The sequence below is a fragment of the Furipterus horrens genome, unplaced genomic scaffold (genome assembly GCF_987537825.1).
Source record: "Furipterus horrens unplaced genomic scaffold, mFurHor1.1.pri manual_scaffold_2, whole genome shotgun sequence".
Taxonomy (NCBI): Eukaryota; Metazoa; Chordata; class Mammalia; order Chiroptera; family Furipteridae; genus Furipterus; species Furipterus horrens.
In genome coordinates, this window is record NW_028327172.1 from 185,687,095 (window position 1) to 185,709,531 (window position 22,437).

The following is a 22,437-nucleotide window of genomic DNA, read 5'->3' on the forward strand; positions in this document are numbered from 1 at the left end:
ATCTATAATCACCAATAGGTGATGGTCATTTAATATTTGTAATCCTAGTCCTTATTAAAATATTTTTCTAGAAATATTTAGCTTACAATAGTAATATATGTTATAGAAATTTTAGAAAACATGAAAATGTAAAAAATGAAGTATCACCCATATTGGCTGGGGTTAACATTTTGATGAATTAACTTTTTGATTTTCTTGATATGTATATGTTTTTATTAAAACGATTGAGACTATACTTACACAATATTCTGTATCCTACCTTTTTTGTTTAACATATTGGGAATATATGCCAATATCATTGTGGGTTCTTAGAAAGTATGAAATATTAGGCTCTTATTAGATTTCAAACAACAGAACCACCAAGGGAGCCTTAAGCAGTGGGAGTTTATTATAACAATGCGTAGATACTAAGAAGACGGGAAGCTTTGCCATTGTACAGCCAGGATTCAGGGAGACTGATGATGAAATTATCCTGTCAGTTTTCTTAGCAGTATGTGTCCTTTGCTCCCTGGTCTAGTATTCTGTCACAGTGACTTACCTACTTTCAATTCCAGCTTCTGTTGCAGTGTGAACTGGCGGACCACTTTTTCTTTCTATTTTTCTGCCTACCATTGGCTTCAGCTTAGTCTTGATTGCTACTTATTTATGGCTTTACTGTATCTTGGCTTCGGTTAAATTTCATGTTACCAACTGTTCTTATTTTATACCTCAAAAAAGAGTGTCAGGTTGAATTAGTTAATGTCCAAGTTGCGTAGGGCTTTTGGCCCCTGCCATCCCATATGCTGCTGTTCTTGAGCAGATGCCCATTTGTGTTCTGATTTGCCAGAGCATAAAGAGCTACTGGTCAGGCACTCAGAGTAGCAGGTTATTCTATACTACACGTTGTTTTGAGCTATGTAGTATCCTTTTAGATTGATGTATTATGATTAATTGAATACAAGTGTAGGACATTTTTAAACTTTCAATGCTAAAAATAGCATTGAAACTCAGAAGCAAAGAAAATAATCACAGAGCAAAACATGTTGAAACAGTCAAGATTCTTGCAGGTCGGCATTTAAAGGGCAAAATTCACCGTGGGCTCAAAATACATTTTAATTTAAAATGATAATGCATTAGTGAATTCTAAGAGATATTAATATGAGGCATACAAGGAACATAGAAGAAATAAAAATGGAAGTAAAAAGGACTGGGCTTGAACTATAGAAAAGGTTGAAATGTGGTCAGGAAAACTATTGATTGGTGAATCCAAATCTCCCTGTTATGATAAAACACCTAGTTAATACTAAATAAAAGATACAAATGGGAAAAAATTATGATGATGTGTATTAATAAAAATACATTTAAAGTATTCACTTAGCAACTACTTACTATAAATCTGCTGATAAAAGATCCTATTTTAAGAAACAACAAATGAAATGAACTATTTTTAATATTCCCTTGCCAAAATTGCACTGCAGAATACTTGATCCTTCATTAACATATCTGTGGCACTGTAATTTTTTTCTTTGGATACCTTTCTAGAAGTAAAATTATGGGGTCAAAGGGTATGAATTTTTTTTAAGACTATATACTATTGAATTATACCCTTGAAGACTATCATTTTGTAAGTTTTTTTCTTTACTGTTAAGATAATGGTATATGTACTCTTTTGTATTATCTTTTTACTTAACAATACATGTACTTTTCATGTTACTTACAAACTTCATTTTTAATGATTGTCTAATATTCTGTTATACAGAGATACTATAATTTACTGAATAGTCAAATAATGTTTTTTATTTTTCTATCATTTCAGGGAACTTGTTTATGCATATATTTTTATTTACATTTGAGATTATTTTTTAGGGTAGATTACTAAAAGAAAATTAGTGACAAAGGTATAAATATTATTAATGTCAAGTTGATTTTTGGAATAGTAATAATTTATAGTTTCACTGACAGTACATAATATTTTTCATCTTAAGATGTTATTATCAACATAAAGTAAGTGTTTTATTTTACTTAGTCTTTGTAGATAACAATTATAATATCACCCACCTCGAATCATATTGTTACAGAAACAGGGGAGTCCAAAAACAAACCCCAGAGTTTTCGGCTGGGAGATAGGCAGCAGGAAGCAGCTTTCAGGATGCCCTTGCATGCCTGGAGCTAGTGGCTGGATACATTGTTGGAAAGATCCTCTTCACTTCCAAGACTCAGGAAGATGGGAGGGATCTTGGACTGTAGGCTGGTACGGAAGAAGCAGACAGAGCCTACATAGGGTTCTGGGAATGGTCAGAACTGTTTGCAACACCCACTGCGTGAGAGGATGCAGGGGAGAGAGGAGGCAGGAAGGAAGAGAGAAGGAGCTGCGGACATTTTGGGCTGGCTCTGGCTCTAGGAGGCTCTCTCTCTCAGGCTCTCTCTAGCCCTCACGCCCTCACTCTCTGGCTCTTGTGGGCTCCCTCCATCTGGCTTGGAGCAGGGGTCTCCAGGCTGCTTTAAGAAGAGGCTCTTGCCAGGCTGCTTGGAGAAGGAGAGGAGATCCATGCGGTTTGCAGGAAGAAGGCAGTTTACAAGGAGGCTGAGAATCCAGGCGGTCCTGCATTGAGAGCTGGAGGGCACCACAGCACAGAAAAGACCTCTCCAATCAGACCTGAGTGATTGGCAGCTACTGGTAAAGCTGAACTGTGCCTAGGAAGTAGGGAAACGGTGCTTCTGACTTTCTTAAGACTGGCCAGGGCTGGGAGGGGGAGGCAGGACTTTGTGTAAATAAACAATTCTTTTCCTTTTCACCAAACTCTGGTATTCAGAGTTATAATTCTGGCGGCGGGCAATCGAACCCGTAACTAAACAGCCCGTGGGTTCTGTTTCAATCGGAGCAGCCCAGGGGTTCTGTTACAATATCTGTTAAAATTAAGTGCTACTTTCAACTATGTGGATTAAATAATGTTAGGCTATTAGGTTTGAAAAGAGTTCACTTTCCTATCCTGTTGCTCTTCTTTCAAGCATATCAAATCATCATTTTATAAAATGAAACTTGGCCTTTCTAGTACTGTCCAGGGCTAATTGTAATTTGACTTAGAAAAAAGTAAATTATTTTTATTAGATTTTGTTACTTTAAACTTTAAAGTTCTTAATGGATAAAGAGAGTATAATGTTCCTAAGTTAAACTGAAACATGTATCTCCCCAAATGGAACTAAGTAGTATCAAAACTAAATAACTAATGTCATATTAAAACCATTAAAGGTAACATTTTGTAGTTAATTTTAACAAACTTATGGCTTTTCTTGTCCATTTAATGATATAAGATGGTCTTATAAAACTTTTATCTGGCAGTATTGCTTTGGTTGACGTAGAATTTTTTTCAAAAGGCTTTAGCAGAAATGAAAGACATGGCAAAGGAGCTATTTGCTATGTCTATAAGACATTCCCCACTTTGCTACTTAATCTCTTTGCTAGGAAAAAGCATGGTGTATGGAGGAGAACTTGCTGAAAAGAACTGTTTTCCATTATTGCTGAGAGCAGTCTAATCAGTATAGAAATGTTGATTAAAGTAGTAGTAGTTTGACTAATGAATGGGAGGTGAGATTAAAGATAGTGAGTTTAGAAGACTCTTTGAAGACATTGGATGAGGAAGGAAAAGAGATGGATGCCATCTCAGGCTTGGTAGACTTAGGGAGGTTTGTAGGCTATGTTAAGGAGCCAGAAGAGAGGGGGAGAGTACAATGGATTGCAAAAGAAACTGGAGGATTTGCAACCAGGAGTAAATGGCTAGCTTTGGGAAGCTTGCCTTCATTGAAGAAGATGGTAAAGATGCTGAAGACATGGGTAAATCTAAAAATGAAAGGGAGAAAAGGCCCACGGTTATGTTCAGTGTTTTTTTCCCCTTCACTCTGGTTGGAATGAAAGACTTTGGTTATCTGCAAAAAATGTGGGTTGTGAGGATAAGGTTGAGCACATAAAAGAGCGACAACTATGGAGTATGGACATGGAGCTGACTAAGAATGATAAAGATGAGTATAATGTTAATCTAAATGAAGTTAGATAATATATTTATTATAGGTGATTTTTCTGTTGTGGCCCCAGGAAGTGGGAATTGAAGAAAGTCAACATTTCAATTGAATTGGAATGACAAGAGACATCCCAGAGATGCAGAAAATAAAGGGTGTTTGTTGGAGTATGGTCAACTATTGACTGTGTAGTTCTGACACATAGGAAGGGAGTCTTAGGGAGTTGATACAGAGTGGAAAAGCAAGGAGTAGTGGTAAGCAGTGGGAAACAAGCAGAGATGAAGAAACCAGTTTGGTAAGGGTGGGAGATGTGAAATGAATGATGGTAGTGGTGAGAGGGGGAATTTTACAGTTAAGAATTTTAGAGGTGTTACAGTTCCCAGTGATGGCAATACCAGACTGTTTCACAGTGAATGGGTTGCCTAATTAAATAGAGGTGAATTTCCTCAGAATAGATGAAGTCAAGTGACCACTTAGGTTCTGCTGCTGAGTACTGAACTAGTTGGGATGAAGACAAGAATCACGGTAGAGAGAAAAACTGACGTGTCTGTGACCTTAGAGTATGAAGGTGTGCAGAAAAGAGTTAATAGCAGGCTTGAGATGACTATTCTTAGAAAGGCTTACTTGCAGTATTGGCTCTTGGTTGGTGTCTGGGAACTTGGAATTTGGGAGGGTTCTCAGTATTCCAGAGTTGATAAGAATAGCTCACTGTGCCTAAACTCTACAATGTGGTTTATGCTGAGCACCTGCTTTCCTTCCGGGAGTCTGGAATTTTGGTATACAGTATGCTAAGTGGAGGGCGCCTATGTGACCAAAGCCTTGGACACTGAGTAATGAGCTTTCTGGTTAGACAGCATTGTATACATGTCTTCAAAACTAATTACTGGAGAAATTAAGCACATCCTGTGTGTCTTCACTGAGAAGAGACCCTTGCAAGCTTGCTTCTGGTTTCTTCTGGACTTTGCCCTATGTTTCTTTTTTCTTTTGCTGCTTTTGCTTTGTTTCCTTCTGCTGTAATAAATCTAGCTGTGAGTACAACAGTATGTTGAATCCTGTAAGTCCTCCTAGTCAATTGTAGAACCTGAGGTTGGTCTTGTGGACCCCCAGCCCAGAGGGAGTGACCTGTAAGGCTAAAAATAACAGCTGGGACTTGGGGAAATGTGGTCTAATCAGAATTCATGGACATCAGAGGAAGAGAGAACAAGGAAGAGTTAGTGAAATTAAACACTTTTTCTGGTTTGGAAATTGATTAATTTATTCAGCAAATTTCTTTTTAGTATTTATATTTGGTATTGGGCCAGATATTTGAGGTATAAAGATAATTATGATGCCATACCTACCCATAAGCCACTCACTGTTTGTCAGGGTAGGGAGTTAGACTTGTTAACATAATTATAATAAGATACGATAAAGACTGTACAAGAGTGAATATAATCAAGTATTATGGGAACATGGAAGATGGACTTCAGGGAATGAACTATAATTGAGGGTTTATAAGGAAAGAGTGTCATTTCAACAGAATTTTTGGTTAAAGTGAAAAAATTTTTAAGAGATATAAAGAGGTATCTAATTAACAGATAAATAGGTTAAGGGGTCCACAGTTAAATATTAAAAGGGGTTTGGCAGGGGAAGGATCCTGTTAGGAAAGGGAGATTCTGAATTGGATGAAGGTGAGAGTGCAGGGTGACGGATTAGAGTGGCGTACACTTTGAGTTATGGTTATAGATTGCAGGAAGGAGGTGGCAGTGAAAAGGCAATAGGTAGGATATGAGTAAAACAAGCCTCTTTTCAAGGTGCCACTTAGATTTAGGTGTAAAGTTACAGTCCCTTTGCAAAGCTCTGCCACATATATAACATGAATTTTTTTTCCCATTACCATTTATCCCCCTTATACTACAACCCCATCCCCACAGTCACCACACTGTTGTCCATGTGTCCTTCCTTTTTTGCTCCATCTCGCCCCCCTTCATGAACTTTGAAATTACCTCAAGTTATATAAAAATAAAAATTTGTCTTGTACATGCTTTCTTTAAAAAAATTATCAAGGTGATGTAAGACTTTTTTTGTAGGGCCTTGTGGTCATGAAGTTTTACATAGAAGGCGCTTAATAGTCATGATGTGAAAGACTTCTCTTTTCTGCAAATACCAGTACACTTGTAACCTTGTATTAATAATCTGTAAGAGCAAAATATATTAAGTTTAATGCATTTTATCTTTTTGTCATATTTGCCATTCTTCGAAAATAGTTTATATATTTTATCAATTCTAAAACCATGAATATTTTAACCATGATTCAAGAAAAGCTCTTTTAGGTAATAAGAACAGATGTAGATATAGCACATGTTTACATTTTCTTTTATACTATCTAATGGATTGGGAATTAATGGATATTGAATAATAAATAAAACAGTTGTTGGTAGCACTTTGCCAATCCAAAGTTTCTTTTTTAATTTATCTCCCTCTTCTACTTCCCCTTTCCCACACTCCCCTGTATTTTCCCTTCTTCACCTTTATTACTTTTATATACAAAGATACCTATTATAATTCATAGCCTTTGCTTATGTCTACTCAAAGCTAGGGAAAAAAGCTGTCTATTAAAATAATATGCTTTGGAGTTAGTTTTTAAAGTATAGGTAGTAGCTCAAATTAAATGAACCATTTTTTCCTTTTGTTTATATAGTGCTGGTTAATATTCAGCCATATTTATTTATTTGTTTATTTATTTAGAACTAAGGCTTATTTCAAGGAGAACAACATACAGCGTCTATTGTCAATAATATAATTCCAGCTCTCAGAGGAAAATTAGAATTTTGAAAAATTTGTATCTGCTATGGTGAACTTGAGAGCTTCTAAAACTTAAAGACCTTTTGATGAGATCAGTGATTATATTAATGAATATGATAATTCCTATATCATAAAAAGAAGTGTGTCAGCATTCGACAAATGTACGAAGTTACAAAATCAGGTCTGGGTAAAAACAATTCATTCAAAATAAAGAGATGCCAATGAATTTTAATTTAGCAGAGTATTAAAAGTTCATCAATAGAGTTTCAGTTTCCTTCTTGCAAAGAACCGTAAGAGACTTCCACTTGTCAAGTTTTGGTATAGTGTCAAAGAAAAATATAGACAATTTTTCAACTATATATCTGGCAAGGCCCAATTTTGTTCATAAATATCAACCAAAAGGAACATATCACAGATAGAATGCAGGAAGAGATGTGAGAATTCATCTGTGTTCCATTGTTAGACATTAAAAAGATATGTGAAAATGTAAAATACTTTCCTTAGTGTAGATTTTTGATGAAAAATAGGTATTTTGCATAAAAATGTTATGTTTGTAAGCATATAATGTGCTTTATGAATAAAATTTTAAAATGTTTTAGATGTCTTAGTTCTCATGTCTAACCCAAACCAGTTGGTCAATATAAACCACATAAACTTAAAAGGTCATTGAGGTCCTCAAGGATTTAAAGAGTCAAGAGGTCCTGACACCAAATGCTTAAACACTCCTGCAGGAGAGTACTATATTCCAAATGGAGGTGAGGAAAGGGTGCCTGGTTCTCATTGCCCATTCTGCTTGTAGTCATGAAGTACTTCATTTGAATATTAAGTCTTGTTTAGAGATTTTTAAAAGAGAAAGCAAAGTTGTTGTTGGAGTTCATTCCTGTGGACTGGAGAGACTTCAAGGCCTTCAAGAGCAGCATCTTCTTGACCCCTCTTCCAGGGATTCTGTGTAGCTGGTGGGGAACAGAAGCAAGGGGGAATGGAAATATCATAAGCACCAAACCAAGTTAGTGGTTGCTGGAAAAGCTGAGCACTCCTGTCTAGTGTGAATCATGTTACTGGTAATTTTTCCTGGGACATTATTTTGGGGGTGAGATGAAGGAAGAGGAAGAATTACTATTTGTTCCCAAGACACAACTTAACAAAATGTATTACTGAAGGGGAACTGTCAGAAGAATGTTCTTGGAACCAGTTCTTACTTGGAGAAATAACTAACTACTAGCCTGACTTAAAAGCTCTGCCTACGGGAACAGCAGGGCAGTTAGCTCGTAGTGCTCCCTGGGCAAAGCATCAACACGCAGCCCCTCAGCCAATAAGGAAGTATCCAGGCTGTGAAAAGAAAGGAAATTAGGGTTTAAACTCATACTGGACTGCTCTTTCCACCTTAACATATTACCTAGCAAACTATAGGTATTTGATAAAATAATTTAATCTATTTTCAATATTTAATCCTGGGGCTCTAAGGAACACATTTCTCTTTGGGAGACTTGGAAGTATCTGATTGTTGCTTTTCTAAACAAATTTTAAAAACCAGTTGGAAGGAGGTTAATTGCAATAGCAAACCTGGTTGAAATGGAAACTATGAATTGAAGGAGAAAACCTCCAGACAGGGAGATAAGGTGAAAAAAGGAAATTTATAATTCAGGAGGCTGAATTCTCAAACATTTGTTGAATGGCATCTAAAGACCTCATTGAATGCTATCAGCAAGCACCTCATACCTCTTCCTCATGGGGGGACCTTTAATGTTGGAGGTGAGTTATCTGTAGGAGCTTTATCGAGTACAACCACATTGCTCTGAGGCCCCCGCATAGACAGAAAATAGATTTAGCTCAGTCTCCCAATCTTAGAAAGAGTGCATTAAACAATACTGGTTGCCATTTGACAAGGATGTTTAGTGTGAAAAGAACTTGGGCTTGGACCTAGGTAGTTGTTTTGTACTCTTCCATAAATAGTATTCATTGTTTTTGAAGATAGATTAATGTTATTTCAATGTTGCTGTCAAATATTATATCATAGTACTTAAAATGATTATGAAATGGTCCCAGATGGCCATCACTGCATGTAGGAAGTCTACATCATGATACAAACAACAATAACCTGAAGTGGTTTTTTTAATTTGTTTTTTTAATTGTTAGCTTTTTAAAAATTTATTTGTTTATTTACTTATTTATTTTTAGAGAGAGGGGAAAGGAGAAAGAGAGGGAGAGAAACATCACTGTGTGGTTGCCTCTCACTCGCGCCCCCAACTGGGGATCTGACATGCAACCTAGTCATGTGCCCTGACTGGGAATCGAACCAGCGACACTTGGCTCGCAGGCCGACGCTCAATCCACTGAGCCACAGCAGCCAGGGTTAACCTAAAGTGTTTTATTTGACTTGTACAGTGTTTTAAAATAGGAAATATTGCCTAGAAATCTCCTCTTGGAAAAAGAAAATTTTACGATCTGTCACAGGTGAGTCTGCATTCTAGATTGACAGTAATCAACTGGATCTGATGTCTCCAGGACTCAACAAAAGTCATCATATCTAAGAATCTCAATTTTTATTTCCAGGGTGATCTGCTATTGTCAAGGTGTCTGAGTATGTTATTCTTTCCTAATAACTTAGGTAAAGAAATAGTCATATGCCCAAGCAATTCTCATGATCTTAGCAGACATTTAAACCCTTAAAGATATTAAAATGCACTACCTTGGTTTCACTTCTTTGGGGGCATATATAGCAAATGTCTTAAAATTTGAAAGTTTAAGTACCCAGGTCAGCTACCACATTGTTCCAGGTATTTTTAGCATTCTCTGACTGTAACAGCATGCAGATTTCAGAAAGTACTAATTAATCAGTTTGCATTTTTAGACATGTTACTGGTATATTGAGTGTTAACAAACGCTCTTAACCTAATGAGTAATTGAATAGAGATTTTAGCTTTCTGTTATTTAGTTGGAAGAACCTTAATTTTGACCAAATTGAACAATGTATTGTTTTTATTAATATTTGGCTTGCAGAGAAATCCCAAAGAAGTCATTCTCAGCCTCTTATTATAGAATTTCTGATTCATTTGCTAAAACTGCTTGTTACTTTTCATAAATTGTTGATAGCTGTGTTTTTGTGTCTCAGACTTCCATTGTTATTCTGTATATGAAGTTGCTGTCCATTTACTTGACCCTTGATTAATTTAAATGGTCTATTTTGTACTGCAATGACATGCAATAACATATTTTTCTCCTTTTTAAAATAGATTTGGACTGAGCAACAAATTTGAATCAGAATTCCCTTCTTCATTAACTGGAAAAGTGAGTGTCTGTTAATTATTTATACAACTCAAAACTAAACTTTTCCTAACAAATTAGGAAAAAATTTATGCTAATGATATGTTTATTGACATTAATATTACAATGTTGTTTTTTTCTTACACTTTTTTCTTTAGGTAGCTCCTGAAGAATTTAAAGCCAGCATCAACAGAGTTAACAGTTGTCTTAAGAAGAACCTTCCTGTTAATGTACGTTGGCTACTTTGTGGCTGCCTTTGTTGCTGCTGCACGTTAGGTTGCAGTATGTGGCCAGTTATTTGTCTCAGTAAAAGAGTAAGTTGAATTATATATTTTAATTTAAATTTAGAAGTTGACAAGCAAGTCTTGCATTTATCTATTTTATTTTCTGTATTGAATGAGTGACATTATCCTGAACACTACAAAAATAATCAGATCTAATAGAAGAGTGATTAGTTAAATTCTGTTATGTTTATATGTTGTTTTTATTAAATAGCCATCTAATTATACTTACCATTTTTATGTCATACCTGAGAGTAGACTAGAATACAGCATTCTCTATACACATATATACATATTCATGGTGGTATAGGATAGTGATCTAGTGCTGGGTTTAGCTGTACCACTTATCTCTGTGACCTTAGGCATGTTTCCTAACCTCTTTAAACACTTGTTGACATGTCTGTAAAATGGCAGTATTCATCTGCCTATTTAAATAGGATTGTTGCAAGAATAAAATAAAATAGCATTTGTAAAGCTCTTAGCTAAATAGGTCAAACTAAGTGTCTTTTCTTTTTTTTAAGTGTATTTTATTATGTTGTTACAGTAGTCTCAATTATTTTTCCCTTTGCTTCCGTCCACCCAATACCCACCCCCCTTCCCTCCAGCAATCCCACCTGCCTTATTTCATGTCCATGGGTCCTGCATATAAGTTCTTTGGCTTCACCCTTTCCTGTATTATTCTTAACTTCCCCCTGTCTATTTTGTACCAACCAATTATGCTTCTTAATCCCTGCACCTTTTCCTCATTTCTGCCCCTCCCCCCTTCCAGCTGATAACCCTCGAAATGATCCCCATGCTAATGACTCTGTTCCTATTCTCGTTTGCTTAGTTGGATTTTGTTTTTATTTTTTAGATTCAGTTGTTGATAGTTGTGATTTTGTTGTCATTTTAATGTTCATAGTTTTGACCTCCTTTTTCTTAAGTAAGTTCCTTTGAAATTGCATATAATAGTGGCTTGGTGATGATGAACTCCTTTAGCTTTACCTTGTCTGGGAAGCCCTTCATCTGCCCTTCCATTCTAAATGATAGCATTGCTGGATAGAGTAATCTTGGTTGTAGGTCCTTGCTTTTCATCACCTTGAATACTTATTGCCAGTCCCTTCTTGCCTGCAAAGTTTCTTTTGAGAAGTCAGCTGATAGTTTTATAGGCACCCCTTTATAGGTAACTCTCTGTTTTTTTCTTTTGCTGCTTTTAAGATTCTCTCTTAATCTTGAACCTTTGGCATTTTAATTATGCTGTGTCTTGGTGTGGTCCTCCTTGGGTCTAGCTTGTTTGGGACTCTGTGCGTTCGGGACTTGTGTCCATTTCCTTTGCCAAATTTGGGGAGTTTTCCTTCATTATTTTTTTACATAAGTTTTCAGTTTCTTGCTCTTCCTCTTCTCTTTTTGGCACCCCTATGATTTGGATGTTGGCACATTTAAAGTTGTTCCAGAGCTTCCTAAGCCTCTCCTCATTTTTTTCAATTCTTGTTTTCTCATTCTGTACTAGTTGACTGTTTTTTTCTTCGTTGTGTTCGAAATCATTGATTTGAACCCCGGTTTCCTTCCCTTCACCATTGGTTTTGTGTGGATTTTCCCTCATTTCATTTAGCATAGCCTTCACTTTTTCTCTTATGCGTCTGCCATACTTAAGCATATCTGTCAAGCACATCTGTGAGCATCTTTATCACCAGTGTTTTGAACTCTACATCTGTTAGGTTGCCTAGCTCCTCATTGCTTAGTTCTCCCACTGGAACCTTGATCTGCTCCCTCTTTTGGGCCATACTTCTCTCTCCTTATCTTGACAGGCTCCTGTGTTTGTTTGCCTCTGTGTCTTAGGTAGAGCTCTCTCACCTGTTACGTAGTAAGGGGCAGAGCCTTAGGTATTCGTCAGTACAGGGCAATCTGTTTCACCATGTTGTGGCACTGTGTGGGGGGGAGGGGTCTGAGAGGGAACAATGCCTCTTGCTCAGTACTTGCCCCTTTTCCAGGCACTTCTCCCACTTTGTATGGGACTGGCGCCTCTCTAGCTGTTGCGCTGGCTGTCGTTCCCAGAGTGGGTGGGTCTGCAGATATTCTAGGACCATGGTGGCCCCTTAAACAAGCAGACTCTGCTGAGAGGCCAGCAGTTTCTGCCTCCTCCCCAACCCTCATTGGTTGCACAGTCAGGAGCAGTGAGGCTTTTATTTTCCCAGGCGCTAGGACTGTGAGCTGTGCGGTCTGGTCTGGTGCTGGGTGTCCCCAGGTGTCCCTCTTGACTTTTTTAAATGTGTGCTTTCTGCCAGTCTGCTGCTGCCGCCACCACACCCTCTCCTTTCTGCCCTGGCTCCACCCCTCCTACCTGTCTGGATGAGTATTTCTTCTTTATATCTTTATTTGTTGGACTTCTATACAGCTCGATTTTCTGGAACTTCTGGTTGTCTCTAGTTTTGAGGTAGTTGTATTCCTTCTTACTTGTGGAGGGAGATGCAGCGTGTCTGTCTATGCCTCCATCTTGGCTGGAAGTCACATATATTTGTTTTAATAGAAACTTTAAAATGAGTAAAGTTATACTCTTGTAGGCTGATCATAATTGGCTTATGAAAGTACCAGTTTTTGATGCCATTTCTTTTTCTTTTTAAATCATCACTTGAGGGTATATTTATTAATTTTAGAGAGAGGAAAGTGGTGGGAGGGAGGAGCGGCAGAGAGAAGAGGGAGACAGAAACATCAATGTGAGAGAGAAATCTCAATTTATTGCCTCTCATACCTGCCTTGACCAGGGATTGAACCTGCAACCTAGATATGTGCCCTGACCGGGAATTGAATTCACAACTTTCTTGGTATATTGGATGATGTTCCAACTAACCGAGCAAGCCAGTCAGGGTTTAGCTGCCATTTCTTTATGTTGTGAGTGTTCCATTTGCTGGAAGTTACTTACTCATTAATTTATTTGATATTTCTGAAGCTGCAATGTGGACTTGGTACTGCTTTAGATGCCATTTAGAAGACAGATGCTGTTTAGAGGTTATGAGGTTCCTATTATGGACTTAAAAGATTCATAAAAAGCATTGATATCTTTACAAATAGTGTTAAGTGCTTGGAAGACAGTAAAACAGGAAACCTCAGCCTTTGAGTAGATTCTTTTTAAGAGCCTCAGGAGCTTACAAGTGAATAAAATGAATCAGCTTCATAAACAGATTTTGACATTTATTTTTGTATACCTTTGTGTATATTTTGCTTCTTGAATGTGCCTTAATTGTAGTATTATAGTTTAAAAAATTGATGTCCAAGTAAGTGAATTCTCTATGACTTGTATGTGCTTTCAGCCTGGCTCATTTTTTGAGAAAACAAGTGTTATAATTTTACTATATGCTGTGTTAGTATTTTGTTTCATTTTGGTTTGTTTTGGTTTCCATCCTAAAGTAACTATTAGTTTTAGTCATCTGAGATTTTGCACATATATATTATATCCCAACATTAGTGACCTTATAGACTTTGTTTCTATATGCTCTCAGGCATATCCCTTCTCACTGAAGAACCCTAAATTTTAGACCCATATACCAACTTCTTAATCTTATTAGTTGTTTTATGTCCTTTTTAGTGCTTTAATCTCTCCTTTACATATGATGATTAGTGTTGTGTAGCCTTCTAAAAGTGCTCTTTATGTGGATTTTTAATAAATAGTGTATATTTCTATTCCCCATAGACTCATTCACTTAGGTGTGGTAAGTATAGGTAAATAGGCTACAACATGTGGTCGCTGGGACCTGCACTTTGGTGCTGAAAAGACCTGGTTTGGAAAGGAGCAGTTACTCTGAGTGATTGATCAATTCATTCTCTCTAAACCTCAGTTTTTACTTCTCTGAAATGGAATGAATATCTTCCTTGCAGTGTTGTCTTAAGACTTAGAACAAGTGCATGTAGAATACTTAGTATATATTTTGCCTATAGTAGGTGCTTAGTTAATGGCAGTTGCTATTATTATAATTTTAGTATTATTCTTCCCAGTATCTGTCTTACTAACTACTTTATCCCCAGTGTCTCTCACAGTGCCTTGCATCTACTTTGTGTTCACTAAATATTTGTTGAATGAATTGTACTCTTTAGCTTTTGAAATCCTTGAGTAGTAAGATGGTAACATTTCAGAAGATGTAGCCCTTACTATTCAAAACAGGATTCCTAAGTAAATAAAAGCATCTTGTCTTTTAGAGCAGCAGTTTTCAACTGATGTACTACAAGAATTTATAAAACATGCAGTACCTGACTATTTAGTCAGGGACACTGACCTCTTTTCCCTTAGATTGTCAAGTTAAAAAAATGACAACAGCTAACACAACAGTAGTCATTTGATGTGAATCAAAATTATACCCCCCTTTTTTTTTTGTCAGATTGGCAAAAAATATAATATTTTTGGTATGCCACAAAATTTTAGTAATTAGCTTTTGTGCCATGAGATGAAAAAGGTTGAAAATTGCTGTTTTGGGGTAAGTGGGAAACTTTTTTTTCTGCAGGGGCAATGTGATAGAGTAAAAGTATAGTAAATCACTATTTGAAGCTGGGCGATCTCGAGAGAGTCACTAAAACCCCCCTGAGCCTAGAGACTTCTTCCCCTACCCTTTTCTTTTTCTTTTAATCTGAGAAAAGGAGAGGCTGACTGACATCTCAGGCAGTTAGTTTCCAGCTCTGAAAATCTCTAATCCTTTGAAAACTGAGCTGTGTAGGTACACAAAACATCTCTATTTCCAAACTTTAGGTAAAGAAGTTCTCAATGTTGATTTTAATGCCAAACCTAAAGAATTAACATTTTAATAATGTGTTTTCATGTAGGTATTTTAGTTGTTTTGGGGGCTTCTCTGAGGGTTTTTTTCTTAAAGGTAATTGCTATTTAACTTTTGAAACTTGGATGAAAAGGGCCTATATCCAGTCTGACTGCATTTCTTTTGCTTTTTAGTTATAGTTTGCTTAGATTTTTTTCCTGGATCTCTCTTCTCTCAATCTCAAGTTTAGTTATTCAATAATTGTGAATTAGTTTGTTTGGGGTATAGTAGAATCCAAATGAGAGAGGTCAGTAGTAGAGTGTTTTTTCCTAATATTTTTACTCTTTCTTGTAACTTGTGTATTTCCTCTTAAGAGAGATTGAGAATGCTGTGTAATGCGTTAATGCAATGTGGGAGGGAGTGGGATTCTCATTGAAGGTAGAGTTGGGTTTTCTAAATCTAATCCCAGGTATTTAGGTTGTGGTTTCTTGCCCCTTCCTCAGTATCTCCCATATTATAAAATGTAGGGTAAAGAAATAGGTTTAACCTCTTTGAAATCTTATTTCAATTGCTTTATAAAAGGGGTCTCTTGTAAAAGATTTCTCATAACCAGAGTAACATATTTATTACTATTTCATTTTAACCCTTTGAGTGCCACATGTAATTCGAAATTTGGATCAACATGAGAAAAAATGAGGTACATGAGGTATAAAAAAGAAGAGAACAAAACATAAAATACAAATTATTCCATTGTTATTTACATTTATAGCTATCTAAAAAAGAGTCGCTGGGAGCGCGACACTGGCACTTCTGGGAAAATTTGTCAGCGTCACTCACAGCAACGTTGGCACTTGAAGGGTTAAAGAATATTTGAGGCTTGAAATTTAGAAAATTGATTCTTACACAAATGAAATAAATTACAGTGATTAGTGTGAATGACACTGATAATTTGTTTTTTTGTTGTTGTTGTTTTATTTTATTTTATTAATGTATTTTTTTATCCTTACCTGAGGACATGCTTATTGATTTTAGAGAGAGGGAAAGGGTTGGAGGGAGAGAGGGAGAGAAACATCAATCAGTTGACTCTTGGACGTGCCCCAATTGGGGACCTAACCCACAACCCAGGCATGTGCCCTGACCGGGAACTGAACCCACGACCTTCTGGTTTATGGGATGATGCTCCAACCAGCTGAGCCACACCAGCCAGGGCCTGACAAATTTGTTTTTGGTTGGAAAAAAATGTTACTAAATTCTCACCATAAAAGAAGATAGTCAAAAGGATATATACACTTTGAGCCTTAAATGTGCAGAGGTGGCACTGGGACTTGAAACATATGTCAGACTCCTTTGAAAATGTGCTTTGCCAAGAGCTAGCTGAAATTCAGTTCTCTCTGAATATTTAGAAGGTAGTATTGTTGTGGTGGTTTTTAGAAAGGTTTGCCTAGCTTCTTCAGTGTTCACTCTACTCTCAATCCAATTAGTTCTTTATTTAAGATACTGTATTTTTCAACTCTAAAATATCCATTTGATATTCTATATTTTAGAATGTAATTTATAGAGTCCAATTCTCTTCTGAAATTCTTTTCACCCATATTGTTAATCTTTTTTCTCTGTTTTTATCAAACATATAAATCATAGTTAATTTAATGTCCTGTCAGCTGACACTGATACCTGGATTATCTGTGGGTCTCTCCCTGTGGGGTTTTTTCTTTTGATTATTGGCCACATTTTCCTGCCCCTTAAACTTTTAAAAAACTTTTTCGCTAGATATTACACACAAAATGAAGTGGAAGCCCCAGATGAAATCTACCACAATCAAGGGTCTCATCTTTTCTGTATTAAAGAGAGAGCATAAGGGGAGTGGTCACTTCGGTATAGTAAGAGATTGAGCTTGGTTGGGCTGGGTTGCAAGTTTAGTAAGAATTCAGTTCACCTCTGGTCTTTGTCTCCTCTACCCTAAAAGTTGTACCCTTATCCTATTTTGAGTTTGGCTTTTTAACCTTGCATTCCAAGCAGGCTCAAGGGTCTTGAGGCGGAGACCAGTCCTGTTTGATGCAGATCCTCCTCCCCCTAGCAGAATTTTGTCTCCTAAACAATGATAGACTGTGACTAATTTTTCTCTGCTTTTCTGGCTTGATCCCCCACCCTTCCATGCTGCCTCAGAACTCAGTAATGTCTAGAGAAAACTGACTGCATTTTAGGGCACAACTTAATTTTCAACCCATTGAGCCAGCCTCCCCAACCTGCAGAAACTATTGATTTCCCTTTTCTTCCCCACACAGAATCAACAAAGAAAGAAAATGGCCAGTAATCATCGTATGATTTAGGAAGGGCTCTTTCCTTTTTTGGATTTTATTGCATCTGATCCTTGTTGCTTCTGGAATTTTCTGATGTTTTTAAAATAATGTGGGTTTTCTTCTCCTTTAATTTATCCATTTCTATTTGTAGTGGGAGTGTTGGCTTGACACTACCTACTACATTCTACCTAGGAGTATGTCTCCAATTACCTTTACTTTATGTGAAGAATTATGCTGTTTTTTGCATGGTTGGTGGGAAAATGATGTGATTTTTTCTATTTTGTTTTTTAAAGTTTTGTTTGAAACTTCACATTTAAAATTGTATTATCAGTACATTTTGTAGGGATATTGTATTCATTTTATGTTTGTGTCTTGAAGGATTTATAAATTGATGTCACTTAATTAAGATGCAAGTAAAAATAATTTAATTACTGATTGAAAGTGAGAAGAGCATTGTGTTTAAAGTTTGGAGATTTGAATTTGACTCCTTTTATTACCCTACCTGGTTTTGTGACACTGAGAAAACCATTTAACTTCTGGAAGCCTGTGTACTTAATCTATAAAATAGAAATACACCTTAAGTCTTATGTTATTGCATGAGGCAAGATATAACCAAATAAAATGCATTTTGGGTAAATCTCATTGAGACTGCAGAATAGAGTGGAATGGTTAATCCCAGACCTTAGAATCACAGAATATTAGAGCTGGAAAAAATTTAGTTCTAGAGTATATTTTGCTTTTCAAATTTTAGAATAAATTTGATTGTTCAAGGAGGACAGATTAGTTAGTTGTTCAACAAGATACATATTCTTTACAAATTCATAGCTCTGTAGTGTAATGGAATGAACATGAGGTTGAGGACCATACAGTCCTGGCTTTAAATCCTACCTCCACTATTTTGAAGTGTAGCTTTAAGTTTCTTAACCCCTCTTAAGCTGTAATTATATGTAAAATGAAAGTAGTACAAGCTGCTTTATAGGTTTGTTGTGAAGATTAAATAAGGTAACAAAGGAAAGACACCTGGCATGGGGTCGGATCAAAAGTGAGGATCAACAGATACTGTTCCTTTACCCCTTTCTGTTTTTCCAGTTGTCCATTATAATCAATCAGTAGGTGGTTACCCCCCTCCTGTTTATTTTAACCAGTGATTCTTCCTTTTGTAATTATGTATTAATAGTTTTTCAAAATCCCTAATAGTAATACTTTTGATTGTGTTAGCTGAAATTCATTTGTCTTATGAACATTTTTTATAATTGTCTTCTGTCAGTTGAAACTCAGTTTTAGTTTTTTGAGATGTTACCAGTATTTTCTGAAATTTTATCAGAGATCAGTGGATAACCCCCTTAAAATTGTGTGCAACATTTTATATTTGTGCATATGTGGCTTTTTCATCATTCATAAAGTACTAAGAGTAACCTAAAAAAGTTAAAAACCAGTAGCCTAGGTCATAAACTCTTTATGAAATTGTATTTTAGCATACCTTATTTAAGATTAGTATGTATAAATCACTGCTTAGTACTAAGGGGGTTTTTTGAGATACAAAATGTTTAGCTTATATTCATCAAAACTATTACTTTTAACAAACTACTAAAAGGGTTATTCCAATGATACTTCAGTGGATGTTTTAGTTTATCTAGGTTATTTAAAAGTTAATGTTCACATAAAATTTTTAAGTCTTTTTGATTACTCTAGGTTTGTTTTTATTTATTTTTAATTAAATTTATTGGGGTGACTTTGGTAAGATTATATAGGTTTCAAGTGTACGTTTCTATGATACATGATCTGTATATTGCATTGTGTGCCCACCACCCAGATTAACTCATCTTCTGTCATCATATATTTGGCCTCCTTCTCCTTTACTACCTTTCAACCCTCTTCCCTCTGGTAACCACCATACTGTTGTGTGTATCTGACCCACATATGAGTGAAATCATATGGTTCTTAGCTTCTTCTGACTGAATGATTTCACTGAGCCTAATATTCTCATGGTCCATCCATGTTGTCACAAATGGCAGTATTTCATCTTTTCTTATGGCTGAATAGTATTCCATTGTATATATATATATCACATCTTCTTCATCCCATCATCTGTCAAAGGACACTTTGGTTGTTCCATGTCTTGGCCACCATGAATAATGCAGCAATGAACGTAGGGGTGTATATGACGAGGACTCTCTGGAAAAATTTCAACCATTATTAATATAATGAGAACTGTTTGTGTGACATCAATGTAACCTGGCAGCCAAGGAGAGTGGACTGGAATGTGCATGTGTGAACAATGACAACTTCACTGTACTAGTCAGTGGGGGAGGTTGACGCCATTGAGTGAGTGTGTGTACTTTGCAGCTGTCATATTCAAAATGACTAGTGAGTAGAGCAATGAATCTGCATCAGATTTTGTGCTGAGCTTGAACGTTCCCCTGTGGAAACTATTCAGATGATTCAGAAGGCTTTTGGGTACGATGCAATGAGTGCAGTGCAAATAAAAGCGTGGCACAAATGCTTTAATCCACGTTCTGGAAGGCCTGCAACAAACAGAACACCTGAGAATTAATGTTAAATGTGTAGGGGCTGCAATTAACAAATATCGGCGACTGACAGCGCAAGAACTAGAAGCTGATCTGGGGATTCCAAAACCTACTGCATCTGAGATTTTGATTCAGGTTCTTGGCAAGAAACGTGTGTGGCAAAATTTGTTCTGTGGCTTCTGCTACCAGAGCAGAAGGAACATCGTGTTGCGATTGCTAATGACTTGATTCAAACCGCTACCAATGAACCAGAGTTTCCCAAGAAGATCATAACCTGAGATGAATGGTGGGCTTACGGCTACGGTCTGGAAATGAAGGCCCAGTCATCACAATGGAAGTCACCTGATTCTCCACGCCCAAAGAAGGTGCGGCAAAGTCACAGCAAGATCAAGATCATGTTAACTGAGTTTTTTGATTGGGAAGGTGTTGTCCATCACGAGTACACCCCTCTAAGCCAAACAATTAAGGAGTACACCTCAATGTTCCTTGTTGGCTGAGAGATGCATTGCGACAAAAAACAGCTGCAGCTTTGGGCAACTGGTGATTGGCAGCTTCATCATGACAATGCACCTGCTCATGCATCATGTCTTGTGCAGGGATTTTTTGTGAAACATCAAATCACCCAGTTGACTCAGCCCTACTACAGCCCAGATTTGGTGCCCTGCAACTTCTGGCTTTTCTCAAGACTAAAATCACCTTTGAAGGGGAGGAGTGATTTCAGACTGTTGATGAGATTCAGGAAAATACAACGGAGCAGCTGACGGCAATTGGGAGAACTGTGTGAGGTCCCAAGGTACCTACTTTGAGGGGACTGAGGCATCATTGTCCCATGTACAATGTTTCTTGTATCTTGTATCTTCTTCAATAAATGTCATTTTTCATAGTAGATGGCTGGATACCTTCTGGGCAGGCCTTGTGTATCTTTGTGAATAAATCTTTTCGAGTGTTTCAGGTAGATACACAAAAGAGGGATTGCTGGATCATACAGTAACTATTCTTAATGTTTTTAAAAGATTTTATTTATTTATTTTTATAGAGAGGGGAAGGGAGGAAGAAAGAGGGGGAGAGAAACATTTGATGTGCAAGAGAAATATCGTTTTGTTGCCTTTTACTTGCCTCCAACCTGGGAGCTGGCTTCCAACCTAGGCATGTGCCCTGACTGGGAGTCTAACTGGTGACCTTTTGGTTTGCAGAACGATGCCCAATCCACTGAGCCGCACCATCAGGGCTATTCTTAATTTTTTGAGGAATCGCCATACTGTTTTTTATAGTGGCTGTACCAGTTTACATTCCCACCATCTGTGAATGAAGGTTTTTTTTTCCCACAACTTCTCTAACACTTTTACCTGTCTTGTTGATAGTAGCCATTCGAACAAGTGTGAGGTGTCAGTCATTTAATTGTAGTTTTGACTTGCATTTCCCTAATAGCTAGTGAAGTTGAGCATATGTTGGCCATTTGTATGTTTTCTTGGGAAAAGTGTCTGTTCAGGTCCTCTGCCCACTTTTTAATTGGATTGTTTGGTGTTGAGTTGTGTGAGTTCTTTATATATTTTGGATATTAGCCCCTTGTGGGAAGTGTTGTTTTCAAATATCATCTCCCGTTCAGTTGGTTGCCTTTTTGGTTTGTTGGTTTCTTCTGCTGTGCAGAAGCTCTTTAGTTTGATGTAGTCCCATTTATTTATTTTTGCCTTTACTTCACTTGCCTTTGGGATCAAATTCATAAAATTTTCTCTGAGACCAAAGTTTATAAGTTTAGTGCCTTGTTTTCTTCTATGTAATTTAGTATTTCAGATCTTATATTTAGGTCTTTGATCCATTTTGAATTAATTTTTGTACATGGGGATAAACTGTAATCTGGTTTCATTCTTTTGCATGTGGCTTTCCAATTTTCCCACCACCATTTATTGAAGACATTTTCTTTTCTCCGTTGTGTGTTTGGTTCTTAAAACGAGCCATTAAATACAGGGAAATTTGTTTAGAAATCCTTCTGAGTAATCTGATCATATTGTAGTTTATCTTTTCTGAGTTCAGATTTTTTATGTATTATAATACTGAAACTGAGATATACCATTTAATTTTCTACACATCACTGAAATATAAGATTTATTATAATCCAGAATACAAGTGCATCAAGTAATTTTCTCTTAAGTTAAAATAATTTATTTAAAATTTTACATGGTTTTCTTCTAATGCCTTATAACGAAGAACATTTGTTTCACTTATCTTAGTAATTTGAATTTGTACAGATGTCCAAAGATAAGTATAATTCTTTTTTGAAAAATACTTAAATGTTAAAAAAAGAAGATTATGAATACATTCAAAGCATTACTCTTGTTAAAGCTTAATGTGTTATAATTTGGGAACTTAAATTTAAAATGTTTTAAATAAGAAATTGAACATTTGAAATTGCACTTCGACATTCTGTGATGTTATAAATAAATCCTATCAAATAAAATTTAAGTTTAAATAACTTAACTTTTATAGTTATTAGTGAGATATTTTATTTATACATTTTGTTAACATCCCTTAGCATCTTAATGTTCTAAAAACTGGTAAGAATGCTATTTGGGAG

General features: G+C 36.4%; 1 protein-coding gene across 2 annotated transcripts in view; it reads left to right on the forward strand.

The window, feature by feature from the left end:
• Window positions 1-22,437, forward strand: part of CHIC2 (cysteine rich hydrophobic domain 2) — a 43,874-nt gene that overhangs the window by 12,383 nt on the left and 9,054 nt on the right. The window contains exons 2-3 of one of the 2 annotated variants that reach the window (XM_090268166.1): window positions 10,011-10,065; window positions 10,200-10,271. In XM_090268166.1, coding sequence (XP_090124292.1) covers window positions 10,011-10,065; window positions 10,200-10,271 — 127 coding nt within the window. Of the gene's footprint in view, window positions 1-10,010; window positions 10,066-10,199; window positions 10,356-22,437 lie in introns of both variants that reach the window. The other variant, XM_090268165.1, reaches the window with a different exon arrangement.